The 26,016-nt window shown below is 36.5% G+C and overlaps 1 protein-coding gene across 7 annotated transcripts in view; it reads left to right on the forward strand.

The window, feature by feature from the left end:
• Positions 1-26,016, forward strand: part of COP1 (COP1 E3 ubiquitin ligase) — a 264,678-nt gene that overhangs the window by 138,377 nt on the left and 100,285 nt on the right. For all 7 annotated transcript variants that reach the window (XM_019026975.4, XM_019026981.4, XM_019026996.4 and 4 more), the window contains 3 exons: positions 20,952-21,095; positions 23,460-23,568; positions 24,015-24,096. In XM_019026975.4, the coding sequence (XP_018882520.3) occupies positions 20,952-21,095; positions 23,460-23,568; positions 24,015-24,096 (335 nt within the window). The remainder of the gene's footprint in view (positions 1-20,951; positions 21,096-23,459; positions 23,569-24,014; positions 24,097-26,016) is intronic.

Consider the following 26,016-nt stretch of genomic DNA (forward strand, 5'->3'; position numbering starts at 1 on the left):
TGGCAAGTCAATAAAATACTGTGGGAGTAGACTAAAGAGAGAGTTCTCTTGAGGTGATGGCTTTTAGTTTCCTGGACACATTTGAAATGCTGCTTTAAAGTTTTCTTTAATGAATTCCTAAGATTATTCTTTCTGTGCTTGATTTTAAAGATAGGATGCTGCACTAACATATTTACTTTTATTGCTTCATTATGTCCAAAACCACGTATTACTGTATTACATATAATTTCTTTTCTTCTTTTCTTTTTTTTTTCTCTTGAGATGAGGTCTCACCCTGTTGCTCAGGCTGGAGTGCGGTGGTGCAATCCTGATTTACTACAGCCTTGACCTCCTAGGCTCAAGTGATCCTCCCACCTCAGCCCCTGTGGCTAGGACTACAAGCACGTGCCACCACGCCTGGCTAATTTTTGTATTTTTTTGTGGAGACAGGATCTCACCATGTTGCCGAGGCCAGTCTCAAACTTCCAGCCCCCATTGATCCTCCTGCCTTGGCCTCCCAAAGTATGGGGATTACAGTTTTGTAATTCCTTGCAGAAGTTTGTGGTGGAGGTAGTACTTTAGTTAAAGGCTGGGCTGTTGTTGTACTTAGCAAGTTTAAAGGGAAGGCATTTTGCATTTCCTCTGGATAAAACATGTGGAAGAAAAATAAGAGAATATAATTATTCACATATATTCAATTATATAGACTACTTCTAGAGGAGAAGTCCTTTGTAAATCTTTAGAGTGAAACTAGTAATTTAAAACAGGAGTTAGAAGGATTGGTTTGAATGAATAAAGTTCATTCATTCAAGGTTTCATGTGGTTTGGAAAAAAATGTGCTTTTATCTCTTAGTTATCTAGCTTAACTGGAAGTAGGCTCAATTAATCATATTTAAATAAGATGAAATGAGACCTTCTTTGAAATTTTTCTGTGTTTTATATGGCATGTTGTAAATATTACGTAAGTGTTAGTCCTTACCCTTTTCAGACTTACTAACCTGTTTTTAGGACAGTGCCTCATAATCATCTGGAGATCTTGTTGAAACACAGATTGATGGGCTCCACTCTCAGAGTTTCTAATCCTGTAGTCTGTGCTATGTGTAAGAATTTGCATTTCTAGCAATTTCCAGGTTTATAGTGATGCTGCTGGTCTGCAACCACACTTTGAGAACCATTGTCTTAGGTTAAGAGCTTTAAAAAGAAAGGAGGGAGGGAAGAAAGGAAGAAAGTAGGCAGGGAGAGAAGGAAGAAGGAAGGGGAAGGAAGGAAGACATTTCTAATAAGAAATTTTTATATTTTTAATTCTTTAGGGAAAGATCATAATTACTTTTTGATAGACTTTATTTTATGGAGCAGTTTTAGGTTCACAGTACAGAGATTTCCCATATACCTCCTGTTCCCACACATGCATAGCATCACCCATTACCAACATTCCCCACCAGAGTGGTACATTTTGAAATGGGAAAAGTTCCCTTGTCCCCCTTGCAGGGTGTGCGATGGGGGTGTGGCTTGTTTCTTTGGTGCCCTGCTGCTCAGAGGAGTTGTGACCCTATGGGGAGGAGGCAGACAGGCAGATCGTGGGAGCGTGGGCTCTGACCCCACAGCAGTGTCTGGGGGTAAACGTTTACAGCTCCTGAAGCCCCAGTGGGCATGTGTTATAGAATGCTGTTTTGGTTTTGCCATCTGTGGGTGGCTTGTGTTAGTCAACTCAGACCCTCTGCCTTATCACAAGGTCAGAGAGCTTTCTGTATCCTGGGGTTCTTGTCTTGGTGTACCAGAAAAATTGGATCTCACATGGGCTTGGAGAATGAGTGCAAGCTTTTGTATTGAGTGGTGGTAGCTGTTAGGGAGGTTGATGGAGAGGCCAGAAGGAGGATAGAGTGGGAAGGTGGGTTTCCCCTGGAGTCGGGCCGCTCAGTGGCCAGGCTCTCTTCCAACCGTCCCAGCCAAATTCTGCATCCTCCTGCTGGTTGATGGCCTGCCGGTGTCTGCTGGTGCCTGTCAGTGTGTTCTTGTACCGATGTGTTCCTCTGCACATCCAGTCACTGTGTCTCTGCCCACTAGGGTGTCGGAGTTTTTATAGATGCAGGATGGGGGCGCGGTGGGCAAGAGTGGTCTTGGAAAATGCAACATTTGAGCACAAAAACAGAAATGCTTGTCCTCGCCTTAGTCCGTGGGCACAGGCCTGGGGTTGGAGTCCTCACCAGGGACCCAGACCTTCTCCTCCCAGCACTTCCCTGCCCCTCTCCCATATCAATTTGTTACAATTTGTACCTACATTGACACATTATTATCACCCAAAGCCTACAGTTTACATGAGGGGTCACTCTTAGTATTGTATATTCTATGGGTTTGGACTAATATATGGCATGTATCTACCATTATAATATCATACTTTTTATAATTTTTTATATTTATACTTTGTGAATCAATGAAAATAGAGTTAAAAACCATTTAGTTTCTAGAGCTTCTTGCCCAATAAGTTGTCATATGAGTGGGTTGCATGTGTACCAGGATACTTATTCCATCTGTCCCTGGGAAAGTTGGATAGGGGCTAGGTCTGGAAAACAGTTGGTAACCAACTGTTCCAAGGGCGGAGGGGATCAATCACATGTAACTTACTTGTCTTAGTGCTGAACATTAATAGAGAAACTCTAGTTTAGAGACCAGAACAAAGGAAATATCTTTGTTTTTCTCAAAAAAGCTGTTCTAGTTATCATTTTTTGGTGAAGGAATTTCATAGTGAAATTTGAGATTGAATTCATTAATGTTTAAAATAACTGATATTTCATCTTGGTGATTGACCTGCAGAGCTGGTCTTTAAAAGGAAACATACTCTTACTCTGCTGGAGAACCATCTCACCTTGACGTAAAAGTCAGCAGCCACTGGGCTGCCAGTAAATAATACAAACATTTTGTAGGATTGAGAGGGAAATTTTGAACTTTAAAAAATTTGATCTCCTCATTTATTCTTTTTTACGCTTTTTGCAATTAGGATAAAATAGCAAAGTCTTTGCCCATTTTATCACTGGAAGGAGTTTAGTAGGAGTTCACTTTACTATGTAGGAGAGGAAAAGCTTTTCTGTACCCTCTCAGGTTCAGTGGGTGGGCCTGTGGAATAAGTTGACAACAAATTGACAGGAGAAAAGGCACAAACACTTATTTGATGTTGAAAGTTTTACATGACATGGGGCATGGGGGCTGAAGAGGTGAGGGAGGTTCATAAAAGAAGGGAGAACCCCAAAGAAATGGCTAGGCTTAGAGGCTTTTATATCATTTGAACAAAGGGCAATAAAGAGAAGTAACAAGAGAAAGGAAAGGGACTTTGAGCTTCTAGGGTCAACACATATATGGGGAAACTAATGGTAGATATGGGCTTCTTAGTCTTGAAAGACTTGTGTAGATTCTTTTTTGGTGCCATCTCATCTTGTGATAAAATCATTATCCCCGGGCCAGGTGCGGTGGCTCATGCCTGTAATCCCAGCACTTAGGGAGGCCGAGGCAGGTGGATCACAAGGTCAGGAGTTTGAGATCGGCCTGGCCAGCATGATGAAACCTCATCTCTACTAAAAATACAAAAATTAGCCAAGCATGGTGGTGCGCACCTGTAATCCCAGCTACTCAGGAGGCTGAGGCAGGAGAATTGGTTGAACCCAGGGGGTGGAGGTTGCAGTGAGCCAAGATTGCGCCACTGCACTCCAACCTAGGCGATGGAGCAAGACTCCGTCTGAAAAAAAAAAAAAAAAAACAGCAATCATTATCCCCTTCCTGGTACAGGAAGTGGGGTGGGGGAAACACTTTCCCAAAAGGAGTTTATGTTCTGCTTTCAGGCAAATAGGGGAGGACAGAAAGCTCATCCTATGTTTACTCTTTTTCCATTGTCCTCAGCTCAAAAGAATTTTTATGGCAGAGTGACATATTTTGGGGTGGCATGTTTTGATCCCTTACAACTGCAACTTACAAATAACTGATGTCATTATATGTAAAACTTAATCTGGTGACAAGTGTTTTATAACATAAATATTTGACAAAGAGAGCTTCAATTCACCATTTGTCCTAGGTATGATAACTTCCCCATATATTGCTTCCATCAGACATTTTTAGACATTTAAAACTTCTTAGTAAGATAGGACATTACTGTAAGAGCATTTGTCTGCATATACTATTTCAGTTTTTTTCCCCTTTATCTGAGTTAATTCCTCTATCTACTGTTCACAGTAAAGAGTTCCATAACATACTAGCACTTGACCTAAACAGATTTTAACCTCTGGCAGTCTCATCTGACTGAAACATAGTAAGTAAGGCTTGCATAAAATAAAAAGGCAGTGGAATAAAATGAATGCCATTAAAGTAATGACTAAAACTCATATTAGTTTATTGGGTTATTTCAGGGCTATTGACTTATGTACAACTTCTATAATCTTAGTTATATGGTTTGTGTCTCTCTAAATTATAAAGGGGAGAGTAATTGCAATAGGTAGGTTAAACGGCAACAGCAAGAAGTGGTAGCTACTACAAGCTTGAAAAAGGGAAAGAGGCCAGGCATGGTGGCTCACGCTTACAATCCTAACACTTTAGGAGGCTGAGGCAGGCAGATTGCTTGAGCCCAGGAGCTCGAGACCAGTCTGGGCAACATGGTGAAACTCCATCTCTACAAAAAATGCAACAATTGGCTGGGCCCAGGAGGCTGAGGTAGGGGGATCGATTGAGCCTGGGAGGTCGAGGCTGCAGTGAGCCATGATCACACCAGTGAACCCCAGCCTGGGCGACAGAGCAAGACACCATCTCAAAAAAAAGAAAAGAAAGAAAACGGGGAAAGAAACCGTAACACTGCAGATAGGAGCTCAAAAAGTAAAGCTACTTATATTAATTTCATATGAGGTCAAATGGTTTTAGATATTTTAATACACCCTGAGATCACTGAGGTGTATTAGAGTGTGGTAACTAATGTTGATAGGGCTATTCACATTACTATGTTCAGTGTATTCATATGAAGGTAGTAAAGAATGTATTACATTTGACAAATTATACTCAGGGATTCAAAAGTTGGTTCCAGAATTTACTGAACTAATATTTTTGAGCATATATTGTCTTAGAGCAGTATATACATATGTCCTGGAAATGCTAGTGTGTCCATTAGCCTTTAAAAATAATATTAAAAATATATATCCTTATTTATGTAAATGAAATATGACAAATTTTTTGGTAATTTTTCAGTTTTTTGGAATTGTAAGTTTTCAAACTTTACATTGGGTTTGTTTCTGTGCAAGAAAGGTCATTTTGATTGAGAAAAGTAAGAGCTTTTTTAAAATCAGCAAACTATGGACCATGGGCCAAATTTGACCCATTACCTAGTTTTGAAAGATCCGTCAGGTACAGATGGTTTTTATACTTTTAATTGGTTAAAAAAGATTTGTTTAGGCTCTAAGGATGTACTGCTACACTTGATTAAACTTCTGTCATATTTTCAGACATCAAAGTGTGTCTGTGAAAGAAAGTGGCTTTTGTCGGATTTTCTGATCTATTTGTGATGAGTGGCTATTTTATGTTTTATCATTACTTACTTAACAGTAATAACCTGTCACTTGGCCTGTCATATAGTAGACACTCCATCATTGGTTTAATGAGAGCTACAGGTTTTATTTACATAATAACAAGTTCTGGTATGTATAGCAGAAAGTTTCTTATTTGTGTATTTTTACAATTATTTATCAAACAGAGCCCCCCAAAAATGCCCTGAAATAAGACAAAAGCTAACCTATGTTTAGGCAACTTAGCTATATCATACTAACATTGAAACAGGGCTGTTTTTCTACCACTAATGATGTTTAGTTGTGTTCACATTCTCTCCTCTTCTTCTCTTCTCCCCATCCACATCAATAGGTGATTTTGTGGATAACTTGTGGAGTTATAAAACTTGATGCTTTGATCTGTGCTTGAGAGAGATTAATTTGCAGGATGTTTTACATAATTTAAGAAATATAAAATCACAAGTTGGATAGTTTTTAAAATCACATTTACTGAAGTATAATTTATATACAATAAAGCATAAAGTTTGAATTTTGATAGTTGTGTTAATGACAGTCAAAATATAAAACATTTTCAAAAATTTTCTCTTCCACCACTTGCAGTTAATTCCACCCCTCCTTCAAACTCCTGCCACAGGCAACTGTTTATCTGCTTTCTGTCACTATAAAATAATTCAGCCATTTAAAAATTTCTTATAAGTGAAACCATACAGTATATGTTCTTTTGTGTCTAGCTTATTTCGCCCAGCTTGTTTTTGAGATTCATTCATGTTACTGCGCATATTAGTAATTTATTTACTTATTGAGTAGTATTTTATTGTCTAAATATTCTACAGTTTATTTATTCATTTGAATAATTGTACAATTTATTTATTTGAATAAACTTGTGTGGGTTTTAGTTTGTTACTATTATGAATAAAGTAATGAGTATTCATATACGAGTCATTTTGGATATTAATGTTTATATTTATTTCTTTGGGTGAATACCTGAAATTGGAATTGCTGTGCTGTATGGTTAGGATGTGTTTAACATTTTAAGAAGCTGCCAAAATGATTTTTAAAGTGGTTGGATTGTTTTACCACTTTAATCAGCAGTTTAAAAAATTCCAGTTCTAAATCCTCAGCAACTCTTAGCATTGTTATTCTTTTTAAATATCAGGCATTTTATTAATGGGTATGTAATGGCATTTTCTCATTGTTTTTCTATGCTTTTCCCTTATCACTAGTGGTGTTTAATGCACTTATTAACTATTTGTATATCTTTTGTGAATTGTCTATTCAAATCTTTTGGCCAGTATTTAAAAATTCAGGTCTTTCTTGGCCGGGCTCAGTGGCTCATGCCTGTAATCCCAGCACATTGGGAGACTGAGGCGGGCAGATCACAAGGTCAGGAGATCGAGACCATCCTGGCTAACATGGTGAAACCCCATCTCTACTAAAAATACAAAAAAAAATTATCCAGGCGTGGTGGCGGGCGCCTGTAGTCCCAGCTACTCGGGAGGCTGAGGCAGGAGAATGACGTGAACCTGGAAAGGCAGAGATTGCAGTGAGCCCAGATCGCACCACTGCACTCCAGCCTGGGCGATAGAGTGAGATGCCATCTCCAAAAACAATAATAATAATCAGGTCTTTCTCTTGTTTAGTGATGAGAATTCCTTTTATATTATGGATATAAGTTCTTTGTCAGATATATGTGTTATCAGAATTTTCTTCCTTGCCTGTGGCTCATCTTTGTATTTTCTTAATAGTGTCTTTCAAGGAACATGAGTGATACTTAATTTTGATGAATTCCAGTTCATCCATTTTTAAAATTTTTCTATCCTGTAGAAATGTTTCTGCCCCGAAGATTTTTCTTCTGTATTTTCTTCTATCATTGTAATAACTTTAGCTTTTACTTACAGGCTTATAATCTATTTCAAGTTATTTTTTATTTAGATTGTGAGGTAATGGTTTAGTTTCATTTTTTCTTTGTCTTTTTTTTTTTTTTATTTTGAGACGGAGTTTCACTCTTGCTGCCCAGGCTGGAGTGCAATGGCATGATCACAGCTGACTGCAACCTCTGCCTCCCGGGTTCAAGTGATTCTCCTGCCTCAGCCACCTGAGTAGCTGGGATTACAGGCGCACGCCACCATGCCTAGTGAATTTTGTATTTTTAGTAGAGATAAGGTGTTTCCATGTTGGTCAGGCTGATCTCGAACTCCTGACATCAGGTGATCCGCCCGCCTCGGCCTCCCAAGTGCTGGGATTACAGGCGTGAGCCACCATGCCTAGCCGAGGTTCAGTTTTTTCCTCCCAGTATAGAGATACCCACTTGTTTCTAGCATCATTTGATCAAAAGATAACCTTTTCCTGTTGGCATCTTTGTTTAAAATGAATTGACTATGTGAGTCTGCTTAACTGTCTGTTCTGTTGTATTGATCTGTATGTCTCCTCTTAGGCCAGTACCATACTGTCATGATTACTGTAGTTTTATAATAAGGCTTGAAATTAGGTAATATAAGTTCTCCGTCTTTGTTACTCTTTTCAAAAGTTAATGCTGGCTAGTATAAGTCCCTTACATTTTCCATATACATTTTAGAACAGGAGCTCTTCTTTTTTTTCTTGCTGCAGTGGTTTGAAGGGATTTATCTGGTAAAACTCACATTTTTTAAAATATTTTTCTTCAGTGTTTTTTACTACTTATTTTTGTAAGAAACACAAAATGGGTTTCTGATTTTTTAAGTCTGCTGTGTTAGCTGGTATTTTGGGGACACATTTTTAAATATACATGATGAAATATTCTTATAAACTGTAAATTTTTGCTCCACGTTAGTCCTTGGTAGGATGAAATGGTTTCTTTATATCATAGTTTTAAGGTTTCCTGATGAAACATCACAGCAGTGACATTACTGATTTAATATTGTGATCCTATTGGTTGCTTTGTAAATACTACCAGAGAACACAGAACTGAGAAATTAGATGTATTTTATTTTGCAGTTTCAAAAGTTAAGAATTGAAATTTTAGCTTCATATGATTCTCTGTTGAGTCTCTGTTGTACTTTTACTAAACACACATTTCAAAGTGTTTACTAAAAACATTTTAAAGAGGACAAAATGTCATAGTAACTTTGGGGACAAAAATATATTTTCTTTTTCAGCTCTTGTTATTTTCTCTACTAGATGTTGTTCTAAATGAACAAAAGTTGATATTAAGTATATTGATTTTAAAGGGCATCTTTAAGTGCTTTAAGGAGAAAGACATTTTATCACAAAATAAACACTTGATATTCACAAAAGTTTTTCAGAATATAGTCTATCAGGTAGTATATTTATTTGTTTTAGCTATTCAATGATAGCCAGAGGGAATAGGAAAGTAAATTTTTTTAAAGTAGTTGTTTTAAAGCAAGATCTTGAGGTTTTATGGAATTCAAACAAAATGAGCCACCTAATAAAAATAATAGAATAAAAATATGCATAGACTTTAAAATGTGGCTTCAATTTAGTGCCTATGGAATAAAATCAAGTCTGTCCATTAATTTAGAATAAGGTCAGCAATTATCTAGCAGGTTGCTATTAAAAAAACAGTTTAAGGTCAGCAAACTAATACCTGCGAGTCAAATTTCAACTCATTGCTTGACTTTGTAACAACTAAGAATCTTTTTTACATTTGCAAAGGTTGAAAAAAAATAAAAAGGATAATACTTTGTGACATGTGAAAATTCAGATTCTAGTGTTCATAAATGAAGTTTTGTTGGAACCACTGACGCTGTTCTGACATAACATTAATAGATATTAATTGCTCATGCCTGTAATCCTAGCACTTAGGGAGGCTGAGGCAGGTGGCTCACGAGGTCAGGAGTTCGAGACCGGCCTGACTAACATGGTGAAACCCCGTCTCTACTAAAAATACAAAAATAAGCCTGGTGTGGTGGTGTGCACCTGTAATCTCCGCTACTCAGGACGCTGAGGCAGGAGAATCACTTGAACCCAGGAGGCGGAGGTTGCAGTGAGCTGAGATCACACCATCACAATCCACCCTGGGCAACAGAGTGAGACTCCGTCTCAAAAAAAAAAGAAAGAAAAAAGATTTTGCAAACTCCCTAACTACAAATTTTAAAAAAATTATAGTGTCTTAATTCTAATATAAAGGAGAAATAAAAGGAAAATAAGATGATTTTAATTTGTAAATACTTAGCTATTCTGTATGGTTAAAATAAGGAGATGGTCAAATAATAATTTAATGACTCACTTGTTTTTTTGCCATACAAAGATAATTTTTTTCTTAGGTTCACAATGCTTAAGAGGGAGAGAATAATGTGAACAAGTTTCATACAGAATACACTTGATAGATGAATTACATTAACCACATAGTGAGTGAGCTCCAAAATTATTAAAGTCTGGTTGCTCAATTAGGATGGAAGCAGGGCTCTGTGGAAAGTAAAGTTTAATTAAACATTAAAGTGTGCTTTTGTGTGAGCACACCTGAGATCTGCAACCACCTGTAAGGTCCCTTGAAGTTAGAGGGCAGTGCTGGTGTTACAAAGCAAGGCTTCAAAGCTCCAATCCATGTCACAGTCTGAGCATTCAGTCTTCTGAGAAGTGGCTGACAGAGTGAAACTTGACACAGCCTAAGCTCTCAAAGTGTTGTCAAGCTCTTAGGTTTATATATGTTTGAAGTCCAGTAGTTGAAGTCAGTAACTCACATATGGGATCTGAGGAGGCGTGTTACCGCATTCCAGAGGGGAGGAGAAGTTTCAAGTTCATATATGGGATCTGATAAGAGGTCACATTCTTGAAGTGGGGAGGGAATACACTCTAAGTTCTTATTATAGCAAAGCATATCACTCATGTAGCAAACTATATAAATGTTTAGAATCATCTGAGAGCTACATAGCAGGTATACCTGCATTAGACAATATAATGGATAATAAGATTCTTAGACCTACTTATAATTAGTAAGTTTGGAATGTTCAGCAAATATTGGAAACGCAGGGGTAGTTTGTCTTTCTATGTAAAATGGATTTCATTTCTATGCTCAGTTAATTATAGGATTTTCATTTGCATAAGGATGAGAAGTATAAATATTTTTGGAGGTATAATGTAGATTGTGAGACAATCAATATGATAAGTAGGATTGGAAGAGTAAGGGCAAAAATAACTTTATCCTTTGCTCAGTGTAGAAACTTAGTAGATACATTGAATCCTTTATTTCTTTCTGTAGTAATTAATAAAGTATTTGTAGTCACTTGACAGAAATACTACAATTCCCATTTAGGAGAATCACACAGAAAACAAAAGAAAGAAATCAGATGGTCAAATACTTTAATTAAAAATGTGATTGAAACAATATATATCACAAAATAAGATGACAGATACAAAAGTAAACGTGATTGATAAATTTAAATAGGCTAAACTTCCTGGCAATAAGAAAATATTTTTATAGTAGATAATAACATAAACCACAAATCAGTGCTTGTATAGACGAGTTCTGAAAACTTCGAACTGTGAAAGTTGAAAGTAAGGTTTAATTCAGGCTAGAAAGCATTAGATCAATCTCTCTTTGTCTTACACACACACACACACACACACACACAGACACACAGGCCCCATTATAATGATCAAAGTTCAGTCTGCACTGAAGTTTAAGTCTAATTGTAAGTATCTTTATATATTAAAAAATCCCTGTGTTAACTGTAAGACAAAATAAACACATTTAGTGGTATGAGACTTTAAATCAAGTCAGATCTTAGTCCATGACAGATTAAGTGTACAAAAAATAAATGTTAATAAAACTGTAGAAGCCCTAAATAACATAATTAACAAGCTAGAGCACATATACAAACATTTATAAAGAATATACCTTCTTTTAAATCGTCCATGGAACATCAGAAAATGTAAAGAATCTAGATCATATACCAAATCTCAAATTACAGAAAATAAAAATTAACATTTTCTGATCACAACACAGTAAGATCAAACATTTATTACAAACTTAGAAAACAGGAAAAATATACCACACGGAAATTTAATAGCTTTTTTGGCAACGCTAGGATCAAAATGGAAATCAAACCAGTGTGATGAAACTTCTATGTATCAGAACTTATGGGACATAGCTAAAAGTGTCCAGAATTAAACTCTTTACTCTAAAGGAATTAACCTACTCAAAAAGGAATTAACTGAAAAAGTACTGATAAATAAGATGATATAAAACAATTTAATTAAACAACCAAGCAAAGAAATTAGAGAAAGAACAAAGTAAACCTAAATAAAATAGAAGGAAATTAAATAAATATAAAAATAAGAATACATTATGAAAAAACAATTACTAAATCAATTCATGAGCTTTTAAAAACAAAAGATGAAAATTGTTAGTCAACCTAATCAGGTAAACGTGGAAGAAATTACTAGATGTTTGGCAGGGGATTCAGAAACTCAATTTTGGACAGGTTAACGATGCCTATCAGATTAAAATTGGAGCTGTCAACTAGACATGAGGCAGCAGTGTAGAGAGAGGTCTGGTTTGGGAGACAAACACTTGATAGTCATCAGTGTACTATATAGATTGAAAGTCATGAGACTATATGAGATCACCAAAGAAATCCAGGAAGATAAAAAGAAGGTGAGGTACAAGAGCTTAGCTTAGCTCTGAGATGCTTTTGTTTTGTTTTGTTTATTTTTTGAGATGGAGTTTCACTTTTGTTGCCCAGGCTGGAGTTCAGTGGTGTGATCTCGGCTTACTGCAACCTCCGCTTCCCGGGTTTAAGCGATTCTCCTGCCTCAGCCTCCTGAGTAGCTGGGATTACAGGTGCCTGCCACCATGCACAGCTAATTTTTTGTATTTTTGGTAGAGACTGGGTTTCATCGTGTTGGCCAGGCTGGTCTCAAAGTCCTGACCTCAGGTTATCCACCCGTCTCGGCCTCCCGAAGTGATGGGATTACAGGCTTGAGCCACTGCACCCAGCCTGGGATGCTTTATCATCAAAGTGAAGATGAGGAGGAATGACCAAAGTAGACTGTGATGGAGTTGTCAGTAAGGTAGGAGAAAAATCACTCTATTGCGGAAGAGAGAGTGATCATCTATGTCAGCTATTGTTGATATTTAAGGAAGGTCAGAATTTGGAGTTGACTGCTCTGTTTAGCAACTTAGAGGTCATTATTGACCTTCATACAGCATTTTCAGAGGTGGAGGTAAAAGCTTGATTCCAGTGAGTTAAAGAGAATGAGAGGAGAGATTATGGAAAACTTTTTTTTGTAAAGTTATGGTATTAGGAAAGCAATAGGATAGTATCTAAAATAGAAATAGGAATATAAGAGGTATTTTGTTTTGTTTTTTACTTGAAAAGGAAGAAAAACATGGAAGCCTTATGGAAAAGATCCAGGATAGATGGAAAAATTGATTGATACAGGAGAGAGGAGGGAAATTTAGGAAACAATCCTTGAGTAGGTAAGCAAGGATGGGACTTACTGCACAAGTATATATGTTGGTTGCATCTAGGAGCACATCATTTGGAATGACAAGAAAGACCACAGAATATATCAAAATATGTTGGTATAAATGCTGATAAGTGGAGGATGTGGTTAGTGGGAGCCTTTGGAAAGTATATCTCCTTGTTCTTTTTATATTTTTTCAGTAAACTTAAAAACAGAGTAATTTGGCCGGGTGCAGTGGGTCATTCCTGTAATCCCAGCACTTTGGGAGGCTGAGACGGACAGATAACCTGAGGTCAGGAGTTTGAAACCAGTCTGGCCAACATGGTGAAACCCTGTCTCTACTAAAAATACAAAAATTAGCTGGGCATGGTGGCACACGCCTGTAATCCCAGCTACTTGGGAGGCTGAGGCAGGAGAATCAGTTTGAACCTGAGAGGCGGAGGTTGCAGTGAGCCGAGATCATGCCCACTGCACCCCAGCCTGGGTGACAGAGTGAGGCACCATCTCAAAAAAAAAAAAAAAGAATAATTTGCTGAGAGTGATTATGAAGGTACGGGAAATTTGTGAAGAGTAAAAAAAATTATTTAACTTCTTTCAAGAGTGAGTGGATGAGGGTAGTTTCCTGTGAAGTTAGTGTTAAGTGCCTCCTTAAGGATCACTGTCCCTTAAGGATAGTGATCATGAATTTAAAATGAGACCAGAGAACATGGTTGCATGTTTTTTCTCTAACCATATTCAAGTCTGCCAGTTCAAATGTAGAGTGAGTAGAGAAATTTAACTAGGGTTAGTTTTGCCAGGGAGGTAAAGTACAAAAAATAAGAGAATGAAAATGGCAAGAGTGCAAAGTTGTGTGAGGGAGTTATATTTACTGGCCATGTAATTTATGTTGGGAAAGAAGAAAGTAAATACATAACAGAGTGAGGAGCAGTGGGTATAGGTTCCATAGATTTTTAGATCACAATGGCCTTGAAGGATTGTTGGAGACAAGGAATCAACTGGAAAGAATGGAAGTAGTTGTCAGAAAGTGTTATGTCATAAGGTGAAGGAGGGAGTGAAGTTATTGGTAATGAAAAAGTGTTTAGGGTGTGGTCATGGTTGTGTGAAGTGGAAGTGGACAGAATAAAAGATCTTTGGAGAAGAGGAAGTCAAGAAAACTGATAGACCAGGATATTAATCATCTATATATAGTTATTAAAATAATTAACAATTATGAAAGGAATAATTTTTAAGAAAATGACAGTGAGCTGAAAGTTAGAATTTCCAAGAACTCTTGGGTTGGTAGAGGAGCATCAAGGACACATATTGGGTGGTATATGTTACAGTAGATTTTGAGCTGGGAGGTTTCAGGGAGAAGAGAGAAAAATGACAAAGAAGCTATGTATAGTAAGGACACCGGATTTACTTCCAGGCCTATTTGAACTTGGAATGTGGGAAGACTTTGAGGAAGCAGTATATTCAGGGGAGAGCTGGGTTTCACTTAGAATGAGAAAGCAAGGGGAGCATTTAGGGAAGAAATTGCAATTATTAATGGCTTATCTGGGTGGAGAGAGATTTAGCTTTTACTTAATAGAAAAGTGCACATATTTTTTGACCTAGCACTTCATATTCTAGGTGTATTTAAGAGTACTCTTGCTTATGTGACAATTGACACACATAGAAGGGTTTTTTTTCCCCCAGCATTGTTTAACAGTGAAAGACTAGAAATGAAATGTTCCTGGTTAAATAATTTGATACATCCAGGCAATGTAAATCTGTGCAACCATTGGAGACAAAAATGAGGTTGCTCTCATATGTGCTGATATGAAATGATGGTCAAAATACTATTGCATGAGGGGGAGAAAAGCAAGTGCAAATCAGTATGTATGATGTCATCTCATATGTTTAATTGAAAAAAACCAAATACGTGTATGCGTGTTTATGCATAGGAAAACTAGTAAGATGCACAAGTTGAAATTATTGGTTGCCTACAGAGAGGGCAATTGGGTACTTATTTGGCAAGAGTGGGAGGGAGGCTTGCTTTTTTTCTGTATACTTTTTGAACCATTGCCTACATACATATTTTTTTAATGAGATATGTTGTAAGAAAACACTCAAGCCACATTTTGAAGGATCTTCAGTAATAGTTGGAGTCTGAATTTTACATAGTAGTAAATGGGGAGAATTATATGAATAGAGCTGTGTGTTTGGAAATTTATCCTAATTCAGTCTTTAAAATCGATTAGAAGAGGGAAATTTCAGGAGTAGGAGTCTTGATAAGGAGGCTGTTTCAGTAGCCCAGGCCCAATACATACTTCTGTGAATTTCTCAAATAAAGTCCTGCATTGCTTAACGACGGAAATACATTCTGAAAAATGTGTCATTAGGCAATTTTTGTTGTGCAAACATCATGGAGTGTACTTAGACACGTAGGTGATATAGTATAGCCTCTTGCTCCTAGACTGCAAACCTACATAGCGTGTTACTGTACTGAATGCTGTAGGTAGCTTTAACACAATGGTATTTGTGTATCTAAATGTAGGATATACCAGATAGAAACGGGTACACGTGTATAGGGTACTTACCATTAATGGACTGGAAGTTACTCTGGGTGAGTAAGTGAGTGAGTGGTGAATGAATGTAAAGACCTAGGATATTACTGTGTATTACTGTAGACTTTATAAACATTACACACTTTGGCTAGCTAAATTTATCTAAATTTTTTTCTTCAATAATTAACCTCAGCTTACTGTAACCTTTTTATTTTATAACTTAAAAAATTTTTTTTGACTTTGTGTTTTTTTTGCAATAACACTTGGCTAAAAACACACATTGAACAACTATACAAAAATATATCCTTTCTTCATACCCTTTTCTATTTAAAATTTAATTTTAATTTTTTTTATTTGTTTGTTAAAATCTGAGACACAAACACATGTATTAGCCTAGGCCTACATACGGTCACGGTCAACAGAATCACTGTGATCTCTTCCACATCTTGTCTCACTGGAAGGTCTTCAGTGCCAGTAACACACATGGAGCTGTCATCTCCTATGATAAAATCTTCTGGAATACCTCCTGAAGGACCTGCCTGCGGCTGCTTTACAGTTTGTTTTTTTTTTTTTAAATAAGTAGAAGATATACACTAAAATAATGATAAATGTATAGTATAGTAAATACACAAACCATTAACAGTTGTTTATTTTCAAGTATATGTACTGTACATTAATTGTGTGTGCTGTACTTTTATACAACTGGCAGCATGGTAGGTTTGTTCACACCATCTTCTCCACAAACCTGAGAATCGTGTTGTTGCACTGCAAGTCATTAAGTTAGGAATTGTTCAGCTTCATTATAATTTGTGGGAACATAAGATGTCCTTAAATAGCACATAACTGTAATGTGTTTTTTTTAACATCTTGGTTTTTTCAGCAGCTATGTTAGTATCCAGCAGATAACTGGCACTCTGGACATTTGATGGCTGAAAATATTCATGGTTCATTCTTTTCTTTGAATGAGCCCCAATAATCATTGCCTCCTGAATTCGTCTATCAATGTTTTGTCCTATCATTTGACATTTGCATATATTGTCTGTAATCTCTTCTACTAATTATAAACCTGGTGAGGCTATCTTGTTCTTTTTTTTATCCCTTTGTGTTTAACTTGTTGCACAGGCTGAATTATGTGTTATTATCACTATATATAATGTAATGTATATTATTATTCTGTGTTGTTATTCTTATTTTGCCTGTGTATATGTTCATTGAAGACCAGCTCATTTGTTCTAATTGAAATCGCAAGTTTGCATGATATTGAGAGCATAGACTCTGGAACCAATTGCTTAAATTTGAATTATCTGGTGTATCCGTGGACAAATTACTTAACATTAGTATACCTCAGTTTCTTTATACAGTGGAGATTTGAAGCTTGTATAATTTATGTAAAGTGGTTAAAACAATGCTTGACACATCTCAAGTGTTATGTATGTTATGGAAGTTTTAAGTAGTATTGATTCGAAGAAAGTTGAGTAACATCAGTTCTTAATTTACTTTACTTGTGTTTGCATTTTTTTAAAGATCTGCTCATCACTTTTCGTTAAAATGGCCAGTTTCTAAACGTATATTTTGTTTCCTTAAAGTTTTAGTTACCTGCTCTTGAGGCACACTATCATGGTAATGAATGAGAATGAGACCTTTGACAACTGCTCTTACTTTATATTTTAATTTGATAAGTTGGGCTCTAGCATCCAGGGACACTAATCCACCATGTTTGTTAATACTTATAATTGCAAAAAGATATGAGAGACATTGGAAACAATGACAAAATTCACTGCTTGGGCTTATTGACGGCTTTCATTGCTTCGTGCCGCATTGTACTGGCAGTATGCATTAATCAGCTGTCCTGTGCGGTTTCTTGCCTTGCTGCTTAATCACTTGACTAATGACATTTTTGACAAAGAATACAGCTAGTTTCCTACAGCTGAATTACGTATTTCAGCTGTTGATATAAATCACTCTTTTAACAGTTGAAATGTTTCAAAATGTGAAAGAAAAATGCAATTTATGTCCCCAGAAACACTGTTTTTCAAAAGTATACTTGTATGTTGAAATTAAAAACAAATTCTGTGAAATTGAATTTGTCATGCAGTAAATTTTTATAAATCTCTTGTTTTAATTATTACTGCTGACAGTGGATGGCAGAAATGAACGTTGTATAACAGTAGTAAGACTTAAAAAGTTTGTTTTTGAATTTAATTGCATAAGCAACATTTCAGTTAATTAGTTTACCTTTTATTTAGTCTCAGCCTAACTAGTCACTGTTTAACTTTTGAAGTACTTTTGCTTGGGTTATCAGATTTCATAATAAAAGTAGTTGAAATATCATACTGTTATATAGGAGGTCATCTGTTTTGTATTAGCTCTAGAAAGCTTTCTGCACCTGAAAATTACAGTGTTCATTTCAGTTAGTTCATGATCTGTTTTTAGAATCTCATTATGTTCATGTTTGAGAATATATATGATTAAATATGTCAGAGATAGGGAGCAAATGTTTCGGTATCTAGAAGTCCTTAAATCCTGAGTCTTAGTGATGTGGAAGTTCTCCCACTAAAAAAGGTGGTTTGGGGGGGGACCTGTTTGTCTGTCTTTCCCTTTTAATCAAAATTTTCTAGAAATAATGTTATTCTTTATACTTTTTGATTAATATTTCTATTAAAATATATTATTTTTACAGTATAAAAGGATCTTGTTACCCCCAAAATATTTTTAAAAACATACTCTACAGGTTCTTGATACCTTAATATATTAAAAACAAAACATAACCAAAATGTAAGAAAATAATAGCAATGAAATCAAAACAAAAAGTTAACTTTTTAGTATGAGAGTTAAGAGTTAGCTAATGTCACTAAATAATAACATGTAGAAAAAAGAGAGAGAGCTGTCTTGAATAACAGGGTACCAGCAGAAAAAATAATAGACATATTTAGGTCATCATCTTAATTCTTTTGACAGCATTTTTACTTATGTGTCAGTTTTCTCCCTGTAATGTATTTAAGCTATTATTTTGATAGGTTAGTGTTTAAACGTATTATATATGTTAAAACTAACAGTTTAGTAATGGCATACTTTTACTGGCACAACATTGGAATGGTGTTGATTAGCTATGTATATGAGTAGGTGGAGAAAAAGTATTTAGTGATAACATAACTGGTTCACTTGAAGTCTCAGCTATACCAAAACCTCCTAAGTTAAAAACAGGATTTCAGTTCTGATAATAACTCTGTCCTTTACCAGATAAAGTAGTATTTCTCCTTCAGTGACATGAGACTATGGGTATAAATTGAGTTGGGATAGATGAATAGTTATCATCATTATAGTTATGGTGCATTAAAATCCACATGGCAGCAAGTAGTAGCTGAGGCAGCAGTTCAATTGAGGTTGTACAAATAAATCTACTGCATTGCTATAGTATCATACTTTACTGGAGGGAACATTTGCTGAATTGTGCCCTAGTCAGTGACACTTAACTGAATAAAATTTTTTTTTAAATTGGCTGGGCACCATGTCTGACGCCTGAAATCTGTAATCCCAGCACTTTGGGAGGCTGAGGTGGGAGGATTGCTTGAGCCCTGGAGTTCAAGACCAGCCCAGGTGACATAGTGAGACCCCATCTCTGTAAAAAAAAAAAAAAAAAAAAAAGAATTTTAATTCTTTAAAAAATTATATAAAATTAAGGAAGCATTTAAAGCTGTAAAGAAAAGTGGGCATATCAATGTGTGTCTTTAAGGGAAATAGTCCTTCTTGTTGTTGTTGTAGTTGTTTTTTGAGACAGAGTCTTGCTGTGTCACCCAGGCTGGAGTGCAGTGACACAGTCATGGCTTACTGCAGCTTCAAATTCCTGGGTTCAAGCAGTCTTCCCTCCTCAGCCTCCCAAGTCTCGGGAGACAAGAACCCATCACCATGCCTCACTAATTTTTTCATTTTTTTGTAGCGATCGGGTCTCACTGTTGCCCAGGCTGGTCTCAAACTCCTGGACTCAAGGGATCCTCCCACCTCGGTCTCTCAAAGTGCTGGGATTGCAGGCATGAGCCACCGAGCCCAGCCTGAAATATTCTTAATGTGTCTTTTTCTTATCATCATCAGTTCAGCAAGCTTCTTAATAAATCATTAATCATTAACTTCTGTGAATGGATATTAAGAAAATGGATGTTTGTATTTTTGTATGTAGTTGTTCGTATTTTATGCATTAAATGAATGCTTAATAGATACAGAGCACTAGCTAGGCATTTTGAGAGAAGAAACACACATACATAGATATTGAAGATACATTCATACACATAGATTTTAAAACTTTAAACCTTTAGCCTTTACACTTTGAGTTTTACATTAAGAGCTTTGATCTGTAATAAAGCATAGTAATTATTAGCACCAGCTCTGAAACCAGACTACCTTGTGTTTGAATACCACCTCAGCCACTTACAAATTGACTAACTTTGGGCAATTTACCTCACCTCTAATCTTCATTTTCTCATCTGTAAAATGTAGATAATAATAATACATATATCACAGGTTGTTATGAGCACTAAATGAGGTAATACATGCAAAATGTTTTAGTAGTTAGTGAATGATTAATGAATATTAGGTATTATTATGTAATTAATTGTAGATCAGTGAGAATTCTTATCGCTAAACCTCTAGAAAAGATGCTTAAATCATATTGAGGAATAATGTATGTGATGATTCATTTCAACTTTTACTGCCTTTGGGCTAATTAGATTTCCAGCTGGTTATGTAACAACAACTTTGTTTAGGCTGCAAGTTCTATAAAAGCGAGTATGATCTTGTACTTGCTTTCAAATAGCTTGTTGTGGAGCTTATATAAAAATGATCAGCAAGAGAGGAGTGAATAACGCTGAAGGAAGGGAGATTATTTATTTATTTAACCTCTTTTGTGATATGAGGAATGTGTATTGGGGTTTTATAATTCAGAGAGATATTTGGGGAGGGGGATTAGGTATGGATTTGGGAAAAAGTAATGATAATTCAGTGGTTCTGTTATATGTATTCCATCCCCTTGTCATCACCCAATTGCTTCAGTAATTCAAATTATATACTAATTTATTTATTAAAAATAACATTTAATATTGTGAAATTCTACTACCTCCACAAAATGGCAGGGAAATAAGTAGAATGTATGGAAAAATTAGTTGATAATTGTCTTTTGGCATACTTTTAGTATATCAAATGATTCATGCCATTAAATCTTTCTCAGCAAGCTGTAATATGGTTATTAGAACTGAATGAAAAGCATGTCAGGTGTCTTGGAACAAAAGTACACCTGTGCACAATTGTGTAGATATACAAATGTATATATTAAAAGTTTTATATTACACAAATCTCAACAACTTTTAATTTGATATGTGTTGATTAATCTGGATATGAGGTCTAGTACAATTTGAAGGCATTTAAAGTAGATATTTTATCCTTGTAGACTGAATTACTTTAGAAATAGAAAATTACAAATTCTGAAATGTTGTCATTATATACTTTTTCCCCTTAGTATTGAATTTGACCGGGATTGTGACTATTTTGCGATTGCTGGGGTTACAAAGAAGATTAAAGTCTATGAATATGACACTGTCATCCAGGATGCAGTGGATATTCATTACCCTGAGAATGAAATGACCTGCAATTCGAAAATCAGGTATTTACATTATTTTCTTGACATGATGCAGTATAGATGTAACAATTTGCATATGTAATTATGAGATTATTTTACCTTTGCATGACACTTTTTACTCATTCATGGTGAACACTATTATTGTACTATGTATACAGAGTATATATTATTACTTATATCATCTTTCTTACAGATATTGGTTGCTTTTTTCTTGTGAGGGTAGCCTTTTTTTTTTTTTTTTTCTGGTTGCCAAATTAAAGTTCTTCTTTCACTTAATCAAATAAAGGTCTTTGTTGGACATGGTTGTTGGAGACTCTATGGAGTACTGAATAAGGATTAATGTAGCTTATGAATAGTATTTGAACATCAGGAATTTTTCCCCTAGCTTGCACATATCTCAACATATTAGAAGTGTTTCTAGTTTTAAGAATTTTTTTTACAAGAATATTCTGCTTTTCACTGAAGGAATGGTGTTTATGTTTTCTGTATTAGAGATTATACTTTATAAGCAGTGCTTTTCAAACCTAAAATACTCTTAAACATTAACAGTATGTTAAGACTCTACTCCTGATCTGCTCCCCAAAAAATCTCAGAAGAATTCTAGAATCTGCGCTTTTTTTTTTTTCCTTCTAAACAAGCTTCCCAAGCTGTTCTCATGAGCATTGGCTTTAAAAGAGAATTATATGAGGAAATCATCTAATAATAAGTTTGTATAGAACTTTGAACATTTTCAAAATAGCCATCCTTGAACCTTTTTTATCTTTAATGAATGACATACATAGTATGTTTGTTACAGTCTTTGTATAATTTATTTGTTATAACTTTCTTTTTTCTAGTTCATTTATAAAAATACTATATCGATAATTGGTGAGCTTCCCCATTCATTTGTGGCACTCATCATTGAGAATCTGTTATAGTTTATGTCCTAAGTGAAGAGGATATAACATGAAGTAGATACAACTTTATTGAATTCTTATATATCAGGCATTATCCTAAGTGCTTTGTCTTTAGCAGACCTATGAGATAGTTACCATTATTTCTCCATTTTATACAAAGAAAGCTGAGCACAGAAAGGTAAATAACCTGCCTAAGATTATACACCTGGTATATAGAGGAGCCAGGATTCAGACTAAAGTAGTTTGGTTCTAGAGTCTGTGCCCTTAAACATTTCCTGCTCCTTATTTATAAAATGGAGGTCACAATAGTAATACTTATTTAATAGGATTGTACTTTTAAAAAATCCCCATAATGCACTCAGAACAACACTTGGCCCATGGCAAGTACTCATAATATATTACATAATGAAAACGTGGATTAGAAAGTTTAAACGTGCTGTCTACCTGTTCCGTATTTGTACGTGTAAAAATGTGCAATACTTCCTGGTATATTGGAATAAATGGTGAAAGCGCTCAAGGCTGAAAGCTGTGGGCCTGGGGCTGAAAGGATCAATACCTAAGGATGCCTAAAATAGATTCGGAGCACGTCTACTGTGAAACTGTACTAAATTAGCCAGAGCCACAGCTAGTAAGTAACAGATCTGGAATTTGAACTCAAGTCTACCTAAATTCAAAATGTGTCTCTTAATTGTTCCAGATAATTTCTACCAGAAATTCTAATTAAGTATATTTAAAAATGCAAATAAACTCTTCCAGTCTCTGGAATTTAGCATCAGTGCAACTAGTAGAAAGCAAAAGACCTTGTGTTCATGTCTTAGAAGTTACCTACATTAACTGCCTTCTAAGTAACTTCTTCCATAATATGCATTCCCGTTACTATATGTGTGATGCAGATATGTATCTCAGCAGAAGTTTTTAGATGTTGTAGACCTCTGGAGTACTTGAGAATAGCCAAAACCATAAGTGATAAAAGTTTGATTCTAACTTTTAGATGCTTTTAATTGGAATTTTAGTCATAAGTTATAGTTAGTCAAGTCAAGACTTTTGGGACGTAAATACAGAAACCCAGTTCACTGTAGTTTATTTGGCTTATATGATTTGGCACAACTGGATCCAGGGGGTTAAACAGTCTCATCAGGTCTGTCATTCTGCCATGGTATGCCTTGAGCCCTCTGGATAGTATCACCTTCACTGATAGACATCGTTTCCTCATGTATCAAAGATGGCCAGTGATAGCTCTAGGCTCACATCCATCTTAACAGCTAGCGATCACAGTAAAAGGTGGTTAGGGTCATTACTTGTTAATTTTTATTTTTAAAATTTCAAAATTATTGATATGTCTTTTCCCAGGTATGTTGTGGGCAGAATAATGATTGTGAACTGATAGAGACCATTTTAAAATAGTGCAAATCTTTCTGAACACATTAAAATTATTTTTATCCCATTGTTATTTATTTTTATGTAAAGTAACTTTTAACTGTATTTCTTTCAGCTGTATCAGTTGGAGTAGTTACCATAAGAACCTGTTAGCTAGCAGTGATTATGAAGGCACTGTTATTTTATGGGATGGATTCACAGGACAGAGGTCAAAGGTCTATCAGGTAAATAAGGGTACTAGTTACATGTTATATGAATCATATATTTGGTTTGTTAAAACTTTTAGAACTTCATGTGCCTTATAATTACAGATTTGAAGTCACTATTTAGTATTTTTTATACCTGTGTAACACCTATGCAATACCAAATACTTTTTTTTCCTGTCTCCGTCTTTTGGTACCACATACTTTTCCAAAGCATTTCTTCAGACTTTGGTCTTTATAGAATGTATCAGGTAAATTTCTAAAAGCAATAATTTTGGTAAATGTATATATTAAAAGTTTTGGAAGTACTTTATATCAACATCTTATTTGCTTTTCATTTGTTTTCTAGCCTGTTGTCTTTCCCTCTCCCCGTAACAATAAATTGATATCAAGTTTTTTTTTTTCTTGCTTTATTCATTTTGAGATCTGTATTCTGTCTGAGGCTACTGTCTTCTTTCTGCTTCCAGGAGCATGAGAAGAGGTGTTGGAGTGTTGACTTTAATTTGATGGATCCTAAACTCTTGGCTTCAGGTTCTGATGATGCAAAAGGTACTGTTTGAATCTCTTTCTCAGCACCTCCTTCTCCCTGGCCCTCTTAACCGTAATTCCTTTCATCGGCAGAAATACAAATATTTACTCAAACTCATGTCAGTCCTTTGTGATTACTGATAATTATTATTCCCCATGTTGTTTTCTTTTGTTTTTTGAGATGGAGTCTCACTCTGTCACCCAGGCTGGAGTACAGTGGCACAATTGTGGCTCAGTGCAACCTCTGCCTCCCGGGTTCAAGCGATTCTCCTGCCTCACCCTCCCGAGTAGCTGGAATTACAGCCACGTGCCACCATGCCTGGCTAATTTTTTATATTTTTGGTAGAGATGGGGTTTCAACATGTTAGCCAGACTGGTATCAAACTCCTGACCTCAAGTGATCTGCCCTGCTGCCTCGACCTCTCAAAGTGCTGGGATTACAGATGTGAGCCACTATTTTTTTTTTTTTTTTTTGAGATAGAGTTTCACTGTGTCGCCCAGGCTGGAGTGCAGTGGCGCAGTCTCAGCTCACTGCAACCTCCACCTCCTGCATTCAAGCAATTCTCCTGCCTCAGCCTCCCATGTAACTGGGATTATAGGTGTGTACCACCACACTTGGCTAATTTTTTTTTTTTTTTTTTTTGAGACGGAATTTCGCTCTGCTGCCCAGGCTGGAGTGCAGTGGGGTGATCTCGGCTCACTGCAACCTCCGCCTCCCAGGTTCAAGCGATTCTCCTGCCTCACCCTCCTGAGTGGCTGGGATTACAGCCACCCACCACCATGCCTGGCTAATTTTTTGTATTTTTGGTAGAGGTGGAGTTTCACCATGTTAGCCAGACTGGTATCGAACTGACCTCAAGTGATCTGCCCTGCTGCCTCAGCCTCTGAAAGTGCTGGGATTACAGACATGAGCCACCTTTTTTTTTTTTTTTTTTTTTTTTTTTGAGATAGAGTTTCGCTGTGTCGCCCAGGCTGGAGTGCAGTGGCGCAATCTCGGCTCACTGCAACCTCCACCTCCCGGGTTCAAGTGATTCTCCTGCCTCCGCCTCCCATTTAGCTGGGATTATAGGTGTTCACCGCCACTCGGCTAATTTTGTTTTTGAGACGTAATCTTGCTCTGCTGCCCAGACTGGAGTACAGTGGGGCAATCTCCGCTCACTGCAACCTCTGCCTCCCGGGTTCAAGCGATTCTTTTGCCTCAGCCTCCTGAGTAGCTGGGCCTACAGGCACGTGCCACCATGTCCGGCTAATTTTTGTATTTTTAGTAGAGATAGGGTTTTACCATATTGGCCAGGCTGGTCTCGAACTCCTGACCTCATGACCTGCCTGCCTCAACCTCCCAAAGTGCTAGGATTACAGATGTGAGCCACTGCACCTGGCTTCACCCAGTTAATTTTTAAAAAATTTTTAGTAGAGATGGGGTTTCACCATGCTGGCCAGGCTGGTCTCGAACTCCTGACCTCCAGTGATCCACCCACCTCGACCTCCCAAAGTGCTGGAATTACCGGTGTGAGCCACCATGCCCAACCTACTGATTATTTTTTTAAAAATCCAAGCAGGGGCCGGGCGTGGTGGCTCATGCTTGTAATCCCAGCACTTTGGGAGACTGAGGCGGGTGGATCACTTGAGGCCAGAAGTTTGAGAACAGCCTGGCCAATGTGGTGAAACCCCATCTCTACTAAAAATACAAAAATTAGCCAGGTGTGGTGGTGCAGGCCTGTGGTCCTAGCTACTGGGGGTGGCTGAAGCACAAGAATTGTTTGAACCCAGGAGGCAGAGGTTGTAGTGATTCCAGGTCTCGCCATTGCACTACAGCCTGGATGACAGAGCGAGACTCTGTCTCAAAAAAAAAATAAAAAAGAAAAAAAGAAAAAAATCCAAGCAGAGAAATTGATTTCTCTTCTTGAGTGAATGAAAAATGAATGTACTGCATCCTTATTC

This window comes from Gorilla gorilla, chromosome 1 (genome assembly GCF_029281585.2).
Source record: "Gorilla gorilla gorilla isolate KB3781 chromosome 1, NHGRI_mGorGor1-v2.1_pri, whole genome shotgun sequence".
Lineage (NCBI taxonomy): Eukaryota > Metazoa > Chordata > Mammalia > Primates > Hominidae > Gorilla > Gorilla gorilla.